The 15,981-nt window shown below is 43.3% G+C and overlaps 2 protein-coding genes across 3 annotated transcripts in view; both read left to right on the forward strand.

The window, feature by feature from the left end:
- LOC140364411 (matrix metalloproteinase-16-like) overlaps positions 1-2,432 on the forward strand; it is a 97,289-nt gene extending 94,857 nt beyond the window's left edge. For both annotated transcript variants that reach the window (XM_072450529.1, XM_072450530.1), the window contains one exon: positions 436-2,432. In XM_072450529.1, the coding sequence (XP_072306630.1) occupies positions 436-770 (335 nt within the window). In that variant the 3' untranslated portion in view covers positions 771-2,432. The remainder of the gene's footprint in view (positions 1-435) is intronic.
- The window catches only part of LOC140364410 (cyclic nucleotide-gated channel beta-3-like), a 174,203-nt gene that overhangs the window by 53,419 nt on the left and 104,803 nt on the right, over positions 1-15,981 (forward strand). The window lies entirely within an intron of this gene.

The following is a 15,981-nucleotide window of genomic DNA, read 5'->3' on the forward strand; positions in this document are numbered from 1 at the left end:
ATGTTTGGACGTATGTATTTTATTTTGCATCGTTGCTCAAACCACAACAAGTACATTTCCCATTCATTTTCCCCATAGACGTTTTGAAAAATACAAATATTAAGACATCGACAGCTCGACGAAGGCTGATGTGGTTGTTTTCAGACCAAAAAAACACATTTAAAACTTAAGCAGAATATTTTATAGTTACCACATATCTGATTAGCCCGCAGCAAGCTGCCAAACTTTTATTACATATGTTTTCTTCTGAAAGTTTCTGGGTATAATTAATGGTAACTTTACTTCCAGAACCTTGGGCAGTCACCGCTGAGCTCCATAAAATAAATAGCAATAGATGATCCAATTTAGACATCATGTACATCGAGTAAGGAACATTGATTGTATATGTTTTATTCCTCGTTTTGTACTTACCATTTGTACATTCCCCCTCTCCAGGTTTCACATACTTCTACAAGGGGAAGGAGTACTGGAAGTTCAACAACCAGTTCCTCCGAGTCGAGCCCGGGTACCCGCGCTCCATCCTCAAAGACTTCATGGGCTGCGAGCTCATGCCCATCGACCCCAACCGGGCGCCGGGCGACGACGGCAACTCGGACGTGATCATCGAGCTGGAGGACGAGGCCAGCACCGTCAAGGCCATCGCCATCGTCATCCCGTGCGTGCTGGCGCTGTGTCTACTCGTCCTGGTCTACACCGTGGTGCAGTTCAAGCGCAAGGGCACGCCGCGACACATACTGTACTGCAAACGCTCCATGCAAGAGTGGGTCTGACGTGGGACGCAACACAAACAAAAAAAAAGGACGCATTGCAAAAGGGGTGAAGGACAAGCGCCACCCGGAGGGACAGTGGGGTTTTCTACAGAAGCTCTTGAGGAAGAAAAAAAAAAAAGGCGAAAGAAAGAGGAAGACTTCAAAATGGACGGTGCGAAGCGGAACCGCGTATCCTCTTCTCTTTTTTTTTTTTTTTGTCGTGGTAGAATCTGATTTGTTCAGGTGGACGGACTGCGCTAAACCCCCGGGCTTTTGAACAACGGGGAGAACGCGCCGGGAATCTTTGCCTAAACGACCCTCGCAAAGAAAAACTATGAGGGTCCGCATCACTTTGTAACTTGGAAACTTGACTTCCTACATCCCCTTCCTCATATTTTGTATTATTTGAATATTTTCTTTTTGACTTGCTCTTAATCAGACTTTCAGGGGGACACGCTCTTCACATTGACTGCAACGGCATCAGCTCTATCAGGTTGTTGATTAAAAAGAACAAAAATAAACGATTTTGTATTTTTAAGAACCCCCAATCTTTTTAATCAGACTTTTTTTTTTTTTTTTTTAATAAGATCCTCAATGTCCCTTTAAAAAAAACAAAAAAAAAAACAAGAGGAAGTGGCCAGACGAAACCAAATAAAATTCAACTTTCTCTCCAAAGAGGATCACGTGTTTATGATTTCAATAATTCTCTCATGGACATTAATTCTCTGGAGTCAGGGAGTCGTGACTGTTGTGGCAGTCTGTTGGTGACACAGGGGCCAAATTATTCTGCAATATTTTAACTCGCCTTAATTCTGAATCATACAACTTGTACTTGGATTTGCCGTTGTTTTGTTGTTTTTCGTTGGTGTTATTTTTTATTCGTGTACTTTTTTTTTCTTTGTCGGTAAAAAAGGAGCAATTGAGCTTCTTGTGAGTTCCGTTTTTTACCTACGTTACCCAGAATCCTCGGCACTGGCTTGCCGAGCTCTCCTAGGGCCTTGAATATTTTACGGTAGGGTCAGCCTGTATTGAGAGTAATGTATCGTGAAGGAAAAGTCTCGGAGCAAAGCCACTATTTTTGCGTGTTAAGCTATTTGTTATCGTCCGTTCATTCATTTCTGGTTCACGTTTTTCCCTCGTGCATTTTTTCCCACGTCCAAATGTTCCTCCCGTGCGGTTCGGCATCGACACAGACGGATAAAACAAACGCTATTGACTGCCTTGTTTGAGGGAGTTCACAGACGCCTATATTTCCCAGAATGCTTTGAGGACCTACAATATGACACAACCAAGTCAAGATCAGTGCCTGTGTCAATGTGCATGCGAGCATCCACACTCCTCCTCACAATGGCTTCTCAAAACTCCTCTTAACAATACTAAAAGCCGTTATTTTTGTACACTACTTGCAGCTACTTTCGAAGGTACCAAGAATTTGAAAGAAAGTGAAAATTTGCAAGTGGTTGTATGTATGAAATAGTTTGGTAAATAACATAATTGGCCTTCATTGAATACATTTGCATACAGTGTCTTTGAATGTGTGTCATGATTGCATACGTTTTTTTGGTTTCTTTTAGTGTTTTCTGGTCAAAACCGACGGGACATCTCACAATGACTGCTTTGTGTAAGACTCCGGGACAAACTTGTGTCCTAACAGAATGAATAAATTGATCCATATTCAAGTAACTACCGCTTCAAACTCTTTTTTTCATTATTGTGTGAAAACTTGAACACGGTTGAACTTTGCTGAGGTTATTATTGTGTCCAGGAAGAACGGTTGTGAAATGTCAAGTGTTGTCAATATTGACAAAACCACAGCAGTCATGGATTGGACGTGGTCTAAAGGTGAAGAGTCGTTGGCCTGTCTAGAACTCCAGGCTTTAGTCAATTCAAATCTATTTCAGGAAATGTTTACCTATTATAAATATTAATGTTATGTAATGTGAGACTTCAACATGCAGTTTACCTTTGCAACAGCAGAGTAGCACATTCTATAAATAGTTTATCTTAATGAAATGATTATGAAGGTACATGTGTCGGATTAAAGTTGCATACTAATATTACCTCATCATGTTTAATTCCACAAAACCCCATGAGCTGAGAAACTGAAAACATAAATAAATGAACATTCAGAAGAAGGCAGATACTCTTTCTTCAAAAATGGATGTAGTAAAAGACTGAAATAACTCTGTGTGCACATAAACTGATGCTAAGATAAAGAAGCTCGAGTGAGTCTCTGTTCTCATTGTTCTAACGTTTCATGTTCTTCCTCCTGTTGAGAATGATTGTATTCAAAATGCAAACACATACAACGGTTGTACAGTACATATCACAACTATCAAACCATTCTATTGCACATTCCCCAATATCCTGTTATACAGTCTTGTGTTGCTCGAGTAAGTCACAGTGTTGCAGATATCTGGAAATCAACAATAGCACCTTTTAACCTTTATATGACAATCCAACATGAAACCAGTCGCACGCTGGAGGTGTTTTCTGTGAGAGAAAATACATGTGTCTTGACAAATTACATTGCTGCCAACAAAGTGTTTTAAAAGCTGATTATTTGCTTTAAAGTTTTACCAACTTAGTACTAATAGTGTTGCAAACCTGTACCCAACATGGTGGACACTATTGACTAAAAAGAAAACAAAGACATATTATGTTGTAGAGGATTTAACTTACCTGTTTGCTAATGAAAAGAGTCCGACCCAGCCATTAAACACTCTTTGAATGTACATTTGATGTTCTTCCTGCTGAACTCCTCAGCCATGAGGAAACAACAAACCAAACTCATTTGAACCTAAAAGAGAATAATATTGTACTGTACCGTAAATTCAAATATGAGATTCCCTCCCAGACGTCAGGGGCGTCACCTTGACAGCTGTAAATAAGTGTTATTATCATTAGATTAAAAGAGTTCTCTTCAAGCATGAGCCAAACCACCGCCGCTAATTTGCAGAAGACTCTCAAATATCTTCAGAACATTAGGAACTTAATTTACCTCAGATTTAAAGAGTTTAATAAGTCCCTTATTGACTCAGTCCTCTGTGTTATTTTAAGGTTGTTTGTTGCCTCGTAAGCCTCCATGTTTGTTTAGACATGAACGGACCATGTCTTTCTCTGATTGGTTAATCCGCCTGTCAATCACGCCCTTTGGAAACCGGAGTGGGATAAGTATTTTGGCTAATCAACAGCTTCTTATAAAAACGGTTCATTGCTGCTAAAAATATGTTTCTGATAATGACTTCCCGTATCCTCTCTACTTCTTCAGTGTTTGTGTTTGGGCCTAAGGACAAAATTCACAACGTCTCCACAACTGAGAGACTTCCTCACTGATCTGCCAACGTGCCTCCCAAGAAAGGAGCAACATAAAAAGCATCTGAGATCAAACGGTATGATTTTAAAATGTATGCGGGCAATTGTTGTAAGTATTTACATAAATCCAAACACATTTCAGGTATTTTACGTTGTTATATCGATCCATCGCTATATAAACGTGAGTAAACAGAGACGGCGCAGCAGGAGTAGGACAGATAAACATGAAAGGGCATGTGGTTTCAAAAAAACTGCTCTGGGACGTGGAGCTTCAGGCCTGTGCTGTATTTTGGGGGGATGAGATCAAATCTAGACTGGAATCTGGTGGCGGCTCGGGTCTGACATTTACCGCGGAGCGACGCGTAACACGGAGCGGCAGTCAGTTCATCCTGTTTCACTCTGACATATTCGCCGCACAGATGGCGAGGATGCAATCGGAGGTGGCTCAGGTTTACTCTCTACTGCGCACAAAAGACTGAGCTGGTGACGGAGCCGAGTTTAAAGCGCTCGCATTGAGACGAGGCGGACATTGTCTGCCATTGAAATATTACCACAAAGACGTGACATGCTCAGCTGTGTTTAGATCTGTGTTCTCTCCCAAGGCTCTTCCTCTTTGTCACGTCTCAAGCACATGTCAGAAGCCGCTGTGCATTGTCTTTAGTCCACTTGGGCTGCGCTGGGGCTGATTTGGTCCTAGTTTGGTCCTAGTTTGAGCCCAGTTCTGCCGTCGTGTGGGGTTTGATGTGGTCTACGTGCAAATGTGGCTGGTATTTATCACACTATACATCATTTTATGGAGACAAGCCTGCTTTATGGGGGAAAAGAAGGTCCCCATGAGGTAAATCAATGATGACATCACACGCGGAAATTACCCAGCAGCCTTGTTCTACACTGGGCCAAAACACTTGTTGTGTAAATTATGTATAACCTTTGGATGGAATAAGCCTCCAAAGTGCCATCAATTTGTTTCTACTTTTTGTAATTTTAAACATTGTAATTTTTTCTCCAGAAACCGTTTGGTATAAAATAGTTAGACGTACGCACATGGCATTGCTTATTAAAAAAAGATCTTACAGCCCACATACAAGTGTGACGCATCAATAGAAAGCTTAGGCCTTCTAGTTTCCACAGCCCAAACATAAACAAAACATCATTTTTTTGTCCCGCCTGAATATTATTAATTTGTTATGGTCTTAAAGGAATAATGGAGGATTTTTCGCCGATTTGATAACTCAAGCGGAAGTGCACATGCGCACTCCCCCCGTGCGGAGCCACACAACAGCCTCGTTGCTACACGTGCGTTTGTTTATTAGCGCAACGGATCGCATCGCATCTCTCGTCTCCGTAGATTTACGTCTCTTCTGAGACAGCTCGAACTGTCTTTCTCAGTCTTAATTTTGTCCCGTACACTGAGGGAACTATATTATGAAAGATCCATGTGCTTAGACACATACCGGCATATCAACCACACATGCGTAGCCAGGCAAACGTGCTGCTCTTCTGGGGACGAGCCAACAAGGCTGCAGGTGAGCAGTAGGTGCATCCTATGATTGACATGTGAATGAATTACTCAGCTGTCCACGCCACCAGGAAATGAGACTCAGATTTGGCGCCAAAAAATCCTTTAAGCGAGACAACTGTGTAAAGTTTCAGATTTCTAGGAATAGGCATTTTGGTGCTGTTGACCTTTTTTATATAGGTATATTCGGAACAAGTGATCCAAATATGTGGAAACTGTGCCAATCGTTTTACTGTCATGGTCACCGTCTCGTCTGGTGATGTACGGTCTTGTCATATTTTACAGTGTTTCTGTCTCTTCTCCTCTTTGTTTCCCCCCTCCCTTCTTGTTCTCCTCTCTGGTTACCGCCCCCTTGTCTCTCAGCTCGTCACAGGCTCTTCACACCTGTGCGTGGGTTCACAGCTGTGTCTGCTTGTTAATCCCTGGGTGTAGTATTTTAGGTGTGTGTTTCCTCTTCCTCGGGGCGAGATTGTCTGCGTTGCCTTGTCTGCCCCAGCTATCGAGCCTTGTTAGATCTTCTGGTGTTTTGATTCGCGGTTTGACCCTGACTTCTGTTTCCTGCCTTACCCCGTTTAACTCCGGACGTTAATGACCAGTTTTTGCCCTGACTAGTGATGGCCAAATGAAGCCCCATGAACCATTTGAGGCTTTAGCCAATTGTATCGATACATGAGTCGATGGCTCGCAAGGTGTTTCATTTGCTCCATCTTGTGGTCATCTTGTGGTCAAAAAAATAGTACAGTGTCACAAACCAAATAATAACACATTTTATTGAGAAAATAACTCTAATACACAAAATATGAATGATCTTCCCTTTAATTTGCATTTATACCATTTATTAACAACAGAAGACACTACTATAATAAGACCAGTTCAGGCCTCGAACTCATATTCACCTGTTCCCAAGACGGATGCGTAGCTTGTCAGTCACACACACATATTCAGTGCTCGGAATTATAAAAGTATTTAATTATTTCAAGATGTCATTGACCACAACGTTGTGATAAGGGAAATGAAGGACGGAGGCCACGGAGTATGAGGTCATTCATTTGTGCTTGTTCTCCTCCTTCAGACGGTGCTTCAGATCATCCTGATGGTGCTTTAGTTTAAAGTCTGTATCAGAACTTGACTCATTGATCACTGTTGTAGAATGAGTGTCTACTCTGGAAAAACCCCTAGAATAGGAGGGGATCATTACACATTGACATAATTGGAGCGCGTGAGTAAAGCAACGCGCTAAATGAAGCAATGACGTCGTCTCTTCTTGGTCACGTGACTCGAGTTACTCTTAGGTTGGATGTAATAAATACCTTGATGAACATTTATTCTATAACGTAATATTCAGCCTTTCAGATTATAAAATAATAAAGAGGTTTTTCCTATTTGAATCATCTTGTGTAAATGTAAAGAAGCATTAGGAATGTAAACACCTTATTAGTGTTATTAATGTAGAGATACTTTATGTTTTACACAAGGAGCTTGTGCTGTTATCTTAGCTGCTGATTATATATATAAACAGCAGCTAGTGTATAGCTGTGTTTATGGTTTATAGTGTATCCAGAAACATTCCATTCATATGTCACTTTATAGTGTATGTACAAAAGTGGTGGTGAGGGGACATGGTGCTTGTGGGGGACACGGTGGGACACATGGTGGGACTGGGCTATTCATTTTTATTTAAAAACAAGATTTTTTCTACTGTGCTCGGCCTGAGACGACTTCTTTTCTTACTTACAACTTCACCAGCCTTGGAAAAAACCCTCTCACAGGTACCGAGGAGGCTGGAATGCACAAAAACCAGTGTGCCGTCTCAGAAAGATTCGGATACAAGTGTTTTTGGGTTTTCCAATAGAGGAGCGGATCTTCAGTTCGGCTTATGTTCATTTCAGAGAGGTATCTGTCGACCTCTATGATGGCATCTGCAGAGGCACTAGAGTCGCGCCTCCTCTGGTCGACTGTAGAGTCCAACAGGGTCCATAATTCACCTAAAAGATTGAAATGCAAATTAGAAATCAATTGGCAAAGCCTTTTAGAATAAAGCCACATGAAAAAAAACGTATGTAAAATGTATATACTATTTTGCTGGGGCAAACAGGGGCTTCGGGTGGATCTGGTGGTCCTGCTGGTTGGGCTGTTTTACTGCCTATTAGGCACGCACATTCAGATTTGAGTCGTTTTGTGGCTTCTTGGGCCTTGTTTGGGCTAATGAAGCCTAAGGTTTTAAACCATGGGTCCAATAATGTGGACAGAGTTCAAATGCTCGCACTTTCATTTGAGTAACAGTTTCTCTCAAACGCTGCATCAAATTATCAGACAGCTGCTGTGCTGCACCATTCTGCAAATGTGAGGAGCATGTTGATACAGAATGGTGCAGCATCTTCATTAGAGGAATCACCTTAGAGATGGACACTCTTTTTTCCTCTGACAGTTCCTCAGTTGCCTGGTAAAAAGATAAACGCATTGGATGACAGTGGAATTATATCAGTTTTCAGGGTTGCCAGAGCTGCTGCCACAGGCTCTCTTTGGTCATACAGGCGTTCCAGCATAACGAATGTGCTATTCCAGCGGTGGTCTGGCCGTCCCAAGTCCACACTTGTATCGCTCTTTTTGCATGTGGGCTTCATGACCGGCCCGTGGGTCCCCATGGGGCCAGCGGCCCGTGTGTGACGGCCAAACACTGAAACATGGGGCTGAACTGACCTCACACTGACCACCGTGGCTTTCCTCTGTAGCTATTTCAGTCCACGCACCTCGTCCTGCAGCTCATGTCAGAGACTCAAAATGTGAGTGATTACGGCCAGAGTCAAAGTCACACATTCTGATTTAACCCGGAGTCCTCACAGTGCAGTGGGTAATGGCCTCTTTTATGTAAAGCTCTCTATCCTTCTGCTGCTTATGAGCCTGAGAGGAGCCGGCTGAAGGTCAAGCTGTTGCCGTGGCCCGCGTGAACAAGGTCAAAGCGCAGAAAGAATAGACGGCAGGTTTTTCTAACAAACAGAGACACGGTTGACCAGCAGTTTCATCACACAGTTTTATTAAGTGGTCGGTTTGTTTGTGGAAAGAAAACTCTTTCCTTATTCCTTTCTTGGTTAAAGGTGCACTCAGGTCCCACTGTATGAAATTACATACAATTATTACTTCTTCTTAACAGGTACAGAACAGGCCAATAGTTTGGACACACACCGCAGATTGAAGGCAAAAGGGCCAACAAGTGCTAAGCTTCTCTGGGAACTGCTTCAAGACTGATGAAGAGCATTTCAGGTGACGACAAGAGTGTGAGAAGCAGTAATCAAAGCTATAGGTGGCTACTTTGAAGAACCTAGAATATAAGACATATTTTCAGTTGTTTCACACTTTTTTTAAAGTATATAATTCCACATGGGTTAATTCATAGTTTTGATGCCTTCAGTGTGAATCTACAATTTTCATAGTCATGAAAATAAAGAAAACTCTTTGAATGAGGAGGTGTGTCCAAACCTTTGGTCTGTACTGTAGATATTGCTGGATAAAAATACACTGGAAAACAGACGTTCTTAGGATTCTCCACAGATCTGACCTGTAGCTTTGCCTGATGCCATCATATGTGTAAGTAAGTAAGTAAGTTTGATTTCTATAGCACCTTTCACAGCCAGAGGTCACAAAGTGCTTCACAAAACACAGAATAAAACAATAAAAACACAAAAAACTTACAGTGAACAATACATATACAACAATATACAGTAAAATCAGTCCGTAAAACAAGTGCATTTAAAAGGCTTGACTAAATAAAAAGGTTTTAAGCTGACCCTTAAAAGCAGTAACTGAGTCCAGTGACCGTAAGGCGAACGGAAGATCGTTCCAGAGTCTGGGGGCAACAGCCTGGAAGGATCGGTCTCCTCTGGTCCGAAAACGGGTGCGAGGAACCAACAACAGTTTCTGGTCCAAGGACCTTAGTGAGCGAGAGGGAGCGTACGGTTTAATCAGATCGCTGATGTACGATGGGACCTGACCATTTAAAGCTCTAAAAGTTAAAACAAGAATTTTAAACTGTATCCGGTAGGAGACCGGCAGCCAGTGAAGGGCTTTAAGAATGGGTGAAATGTGGGCCCTTCTATTTGTGCGGGTCAAGATCCTCGCTGCAGAGTTCTGGACCAGCTGCAGACGAGAGAGTTCCTTCTTGTTAAGACAGGAAAACAAACTGTTACAATAGTCTAAACGTGAAGACACAAATGCATGAATTATAACTTCCAGGTCATTTTGAGACACCATTTTCCTGAGCTTAGAGATTTTCCTCAACTGAAAGAAACAGTTCCTCGTCAACAGCTTGGAGTGGTGCTCTAAAGACATGTCTTTGTCAAAGACAACACCCAAGTTTCTAAGACTTGGTTTAGCAGTCTGGCCTAAAACACCCAAGTACTGGTTTATCCCTGGAATGGCATCATCAGGGGCAATAATTAGAGTTTCTGTTTTGTCTGCATTTAGCTGCAGAGTTTTGACTCAGCCATTGTTTTATTTGCACTAAACAACTGACCAATGATTTCAGCTTCTGGATCTCAGAAGGTTTAAAAGAGCAATAGAGCTGAATATCGTCAGCGAACAGGTGATAGGACACATCACTAAACTCTTTAATGATCATTCCCAGGGGAATTATATAAAGCAGAAATAAGACGGGACCCAAGACGGAGCCCTGAGGAACTCCACACAACAGATCAGCTGAGTTGGACATTATTTGGTTTGCAGCAACACTAAAGCTCCGACCGGATAAATATGAGGAAAACCAATGAAGAACTGACCCTGATAGTCCAATCAGGTCCCTCAGTCTGTTCAACAGGATATGATGGTCGACAGTGTCAAAGGCTGCAGACAGATCCAACAGAACTAAAACAGTGCATTTCCCAGAATCAGCAGACATCATAATGTCACTGGACACTTTCAACAATGCGGTTTCCGTAGAATGATGTTTGCGGAAACCAGATTGAAAAGAGTCGTGAATGTTTGACTGATCAAGGAAATCGGACAATTGTTCAGAGACCACCTTCCAATAACATCAAACACTTTGAGGAAGAGCCTGCAGGGAAGGGCATCTGATGTACAAGAGGAGGGTTTCATCTTGTACATCAGAGCTGAGATGTCTTCTAGAGTGACAGGCTTAAAAGAAGACCAGTTTTGGGAAACAGGCTCCACAGAAACAGGTTTATCAGACAATGGGAGTGGGATTTGGTCTTTGATCATCTTGATCTTATCGATAAAGAACCTGAGGAATTCATTGCTGTCAGCTTTGCAGGAAACAGGAGTCACTGCAGCTGAAGGACAAACAATAGAATTTATAGTGTCAAACAACACTTGGGTTTTTCTTGTTGGATGTTATTAGCTGGCGGAAGTAATCAGATCTGGAACTTTCCATCATTTCATTGTAAGATGATACAAGATCTCTGAGGTGTAACCTATGGACCTCAAGGCTGGAGGTTTTCCACAGACGCTCAGTTTTCCGACATAGTCTCTTTAGGTTTAGGATATCTTCATTTATCCAAGGACAGCTTTTTTCTGTGATGACACAGTGGATTTTACAGGTGCCACCTGATCTAAAATGGATAAACATTGGCTGTTAAAGGAATTAATTAAACTGTCCACATCAAGACAATTCATAAACAAATGAGGATCAAATACAGCAGAAAATTGGACAGCTGTATTTGCAGTGATAATGCGCCTCTGAGACCTGATGTTTGAGGGCACAGGCTCAGGAGAAAAGTTCAATTCAAATAAAACACAGCTATGATCACTCATATGGACATCCTCCACACAGAGGTTAGCAACGAAAGAATTAAAACATTTTCCAGCTTTATAATAGAAGATAAATAGTCACTAAAGTCCTTTAAAAAGACAGCAGCAGGACCAGGGGGCCGGTAGACTAAAACACAGTAAAAAGGACTTGAAGAACCAACCTTAATCTTCTGTGATTCAAAGGAAGTGAAAGTGTGTGAGTCGATGACTTTACACATGTAACGGTCCTGGGACACAACTGCCAGACCTCCTCCACGTCGACCAGGGCGAGGCATCGCAGAAACAGAGCAACCAGGTGGGCAGAGTTCATTTAGATGAATAAACTCACCCTCTCTCTGCCAGGTCTCCGTAAGACACATGAAATCAAGGTTTTGTCTTGTAAAAAGTTCATTCAAGGAAAACGCTTTGTTGGCAATTCAACAAGCCGAGCCGGACCGTGGATGACGTCACGTCCATCGGTTCAGCTGAGCGCAGCGGGACCTGTCGAAGGCACGCCTTACGGTCACGTGATTCCCATCTGTTTCGCCGGTAAGCCGACGAAGACAAGGAAGCGGACGGTGGACCCCAGCGCTCATAATTCCAGCGGCGCGCGGGCTCCAGGAAAACAGCCGCCACATCCCGCGCAGGCTCCAGGACCGGTGCAGCCGCGATGGCCCGTGCAGGCGGCGGGAAAGCAGCCGCGATGGCCCGGGCAGGCTCCGGGAAAGCAGCCGCGATGACACGGGCAGGCTCCGGGAAAGCAGCCGCGATGACACGGGCAGGCTCCGGGAAAGCAGCCGCGATGACACGGGCAGGCTCCGGGAAAGCAGCCGCGATGACACGGGCAGGCGGCGAAGACGGCGACGGCGAACAGCCGCAAACATCGAGGAGCGGGACCAGGCGCAAGCACCGAGCACGTCTCCCAAAGCCCAGGCTCGTGTGCTCCGAACACAAGGCTCGTCTGCGCTTGACTTGCACACCAGACCTTGTGCCTCGTCTCCTCTGCTTCCTCCTCTTCCCCGGGCCTCGGGACAGCAGCAAAACGTCAGGTGAGTTGGGTGGACAAACAAGGGGTGGCGGAAAGGCTTGTTTGTACCTGTCCCTAGTGTCGAAAAGCGACTCCATCGTCGCTTTGATGCGGAAAAGTGCGCCACGGTCATAAACCCGCACAGCAGACACACAACAGACTAATGTCTGGGCTGATAAAACTGCATACGATGTAACGATCGTCACAAATAAGCGGCATAACAGGAGTCGAGCAGTGGCGTGGCCGAACACAGGCGCCATCTTGGATCAAGGGGTTGATCCATGTTCCTTGGTAATGCCATACCAAGGAACATTCCATGCATTGAAATAACCATGGAGACAAGCAGGTGGCAGACCCTCCCCTGAAAAAGCTACACAGTGCACCTTTAACTGTATTTCACTGTTGTAGTGTTTTTCAGTCACAAAATGATTCAGAAGATTCAAAACTGAATTTCAACCAATATTTGACACCATTTTAATGCAATGGTAAAAATTGTTTGTCAAATAGATGTATCGAGGGTCATGTCCTGAAAATCAAATCAAACACTTAACATAAACATAAAACATTATCATTTTGCGGTTGGCCTATTTTGTGTGTGTCGCAAATGCCAATGGTTGTTTTTTTGGGGGTGGAACCACCATTTAATGCAATAACAATGTCAGATAATCAAGTTCAAGAGTCTTTCAACAAAATACCTACAAATGCGTCCACCGTGTGCTGTTATGGTACAATGTAAGATGTTTATTACACAAGCTTCTATAAGGGCTTGATTCATACCGTATTCATCCTTGCTCTGTAGCCACACCTGCCCTGGGACAGACTGATGTAGATGTGGTCGTCATTCTGCACCTTGTTTTGTTCAGACACCTTGTTTTGGCGGTCCCATTTTTCAGGTAAAAGCATTTTCAGCATTCTTGTAATAGATCTGTGAGAAGTTCTGTGTGTGTATTGATTTTGCAAACATCACGACTGCTTAGAAATGTTATTCAAGCTGTTTCCTAATGTTGGTTTGCCAAATATGGAATTCAGATACTGTAATCGTGCAATGCTTTTCACTGTATTGGTGATTGTGTCTTAGAAGGGACCAAAACACTGGAGTTGTCGCTAAACCGCCGTCTGCACTCCCCACATTTCCAGAGCCACACGGCGTTTGCTGTCGTCGCCCGACTTTGAACGCTCCGCGCGGTCGATCAATAAACACATTTGGAGAGCTGTCTCCGTGCACTAGAGTCTTGTCCATCACGCCCCGAGCTCATGCATGCGTGCTTTCCTTCCGTAATACATCTCCCCATAGGAGCGCCCTCCGTCTCTCTGCGCGGTGACGCGACATATGTTGGCTGCGCGCCGGTATCGAGCTCCACCGTGTTTCCGAGGCCCGTTTGAACAGCGCAGTGTTTTATTTATGCCATTAAAACACATGAAAAGAGTGTCATAAAGAAGGAGGAGACATTGGAGACAAGGAGCATTCTCAAAAGGTACAAAATGTCCCATAAATTGAAGCTGAATCTTCCTCTGTTATTACACAGACTTAGCAAAATCCACGAAAGCAGAACAGATATATGATTTGATGGACACACGAGACGTTCAAATACATGTGAGACTGAAATACTAACACGTGTAAATGAGTGATGTGGAGTTGTGGTGATTTCTTTGCTCAAAATATAAGAAAAAAGACCTGAAAAGAGCTGATCTACCATAACAGAATCTTTAAAACGAGTCGGACTGACCTTCACTAATACAGTAAGATTTGCGCTTTTAAACCATCCAATTGCATTTAATTTGAGGATCTTACATAATGTCTGATTTGTGATATTCTGAAAACTCCTTGATTTCTTTATACTTTCACAGTAACACTTTGATTCGTATTAAACATTTCTTCCGTTCTCAGAGAAAGCCGGATCTCCAGTTTGAGTGCGCGGTTCAGATTGTCGAAGACGCAAATGGGCACGATTTTCTCCCTCCAGGAAAACGAGGAATAGTTTCTGTCAGTGTTTGTGGAGTTTGACAGATCAAAGCCGATCTTCAGATCTCCTCCAGGTGGTTTCAGAGGCAGACAGCTCCTCTGCGCACTCAACAATAAACCTATAACATATTAGAAGTTCCATCCCATTTGCAATTTTCAAAACGTTTAAGATAAGATAAGATAAGATATTCCTTTATTGTCCCACATGGGGAAATTTCATTGGTGCAACGCAGGTAGATACAGAGGTAGATCCAGAAGAACAGATCACTTATAGGAAGTCTGAAAAACACTTTCAGTAGAAGATCTCCTATAAATAAATAAAAACTCTCATAGACAAATAAATACATAAATACCATTGCATGTGATCCCGACGGTAATTGCACATGAATATGTGTCACGATAGCACATAGATTGCACATGAATTTCACAGGAATTGCACATACGACAGAATTGCACATCAGTATTAGGTTAGGTCAGTATTGCGCCGGGATAACGTGACAATCTCCGGGTAAGACGACTGTTGTCCGCAGTTTCATGAGTTCCTCCTTTGTGGAAACGCGGTACGGCGCCGGCCGGGGGGCGGGGCCGGAGCCGGGGGGCGGGGCCGGAGCCGGGGGACTCAGAGCCAAAACACATCGCCACGACACGACGAAAACACTCAATCCAGCCGAATAAAGTCAAAACAAGTTAATTTAAAGCGATTCCAGTGCGTGTCCCGATCGTTCGTGAAGTTCCTCTTTCATATAAACGTGTATATAAACGTGTACCGACGACACGCCGTACTTTAGCGCGGCCGGAGGGCGCGCGGGGGGGGGGGGGGGGGGGGGCTGGTGGGCTCGCTCGGAGCTAGCTCACGTCACAACAACACAACGAACGCAACGAAAAACGCTCAAATCCAGCCGAAAAAAGTCAAAAACAGTTGAATTAAAAAACTATTCCAGCGCGTGTCCCTATCGTACAGTAAAATAGAAAAAATATACTAACTATATTTACAAAATATAGGAGATAAAGCACAATAAGTGTGAGAAAGAAGAGAGAGCGTTTACACCGGGCTGCCAGCTGTACCAGCGCCTTATGACGTGTCTCTATCAGTAATTATCATAAATCGAGTGCTCTAACCACTAAGCCACTGTCGCCCTGTCGAGATGGGACATAATCAAGGCGTTTTATTACAGCACCACATCTTTACTGCAACGTGTGTAATATATTTGAAAGTGAAACAGTACTATTACTTCCTGCGTGAGCCCAAGAGTGACAAAAGCTTAATATAATGCAGTACTAGCACATATTATGTCTTATTTAAATCTCTTCCGCCTTCATTTATCTTTCGCTGAGCTACTTAAATCGACAATATGTTTCCAATTCCTCCCGTTTCCGTTAACGTTGTCCAAATGGTTTTCCGACACGCTGCACCTTTTTCTCTCAAGCGCTCCTACAACAACACGGCGGCACATACCAAAACATACCAGCGGCTCAGTCCACATTCCACACGCTTAGACAGACACTTAAGGCTTTTGTTGAAAGTCTTCCCCCCACCGCAATTACAATATTACGTTTTTTTCCTAATTGCTGACATTTTATTTCGCTTTTTCCTGTGTTTTTTGGTTGGAATCTCACTTACTTTTGAGGTTCTCCAGCTGTCTGCTCTTTCCAGGCCATTAGCTTCACC

This window comes from Eucyclogobius newberryi, unplaced genomic scaffold, assembly GCF_026437365.1.
Source record: "Eucyclogobius newberryi isolate DKJ021-1_F unplaced genomic scaffold, fEucNew1.0.hap1 SCAF_18, whole genome shotgun sequence".
NCBI lineage: Eukaryota > Metazoa > Chordata > Actinopteri > Gobiiformes > Gobiidae > Eucyclogobius > Eucyclogobius newberryi.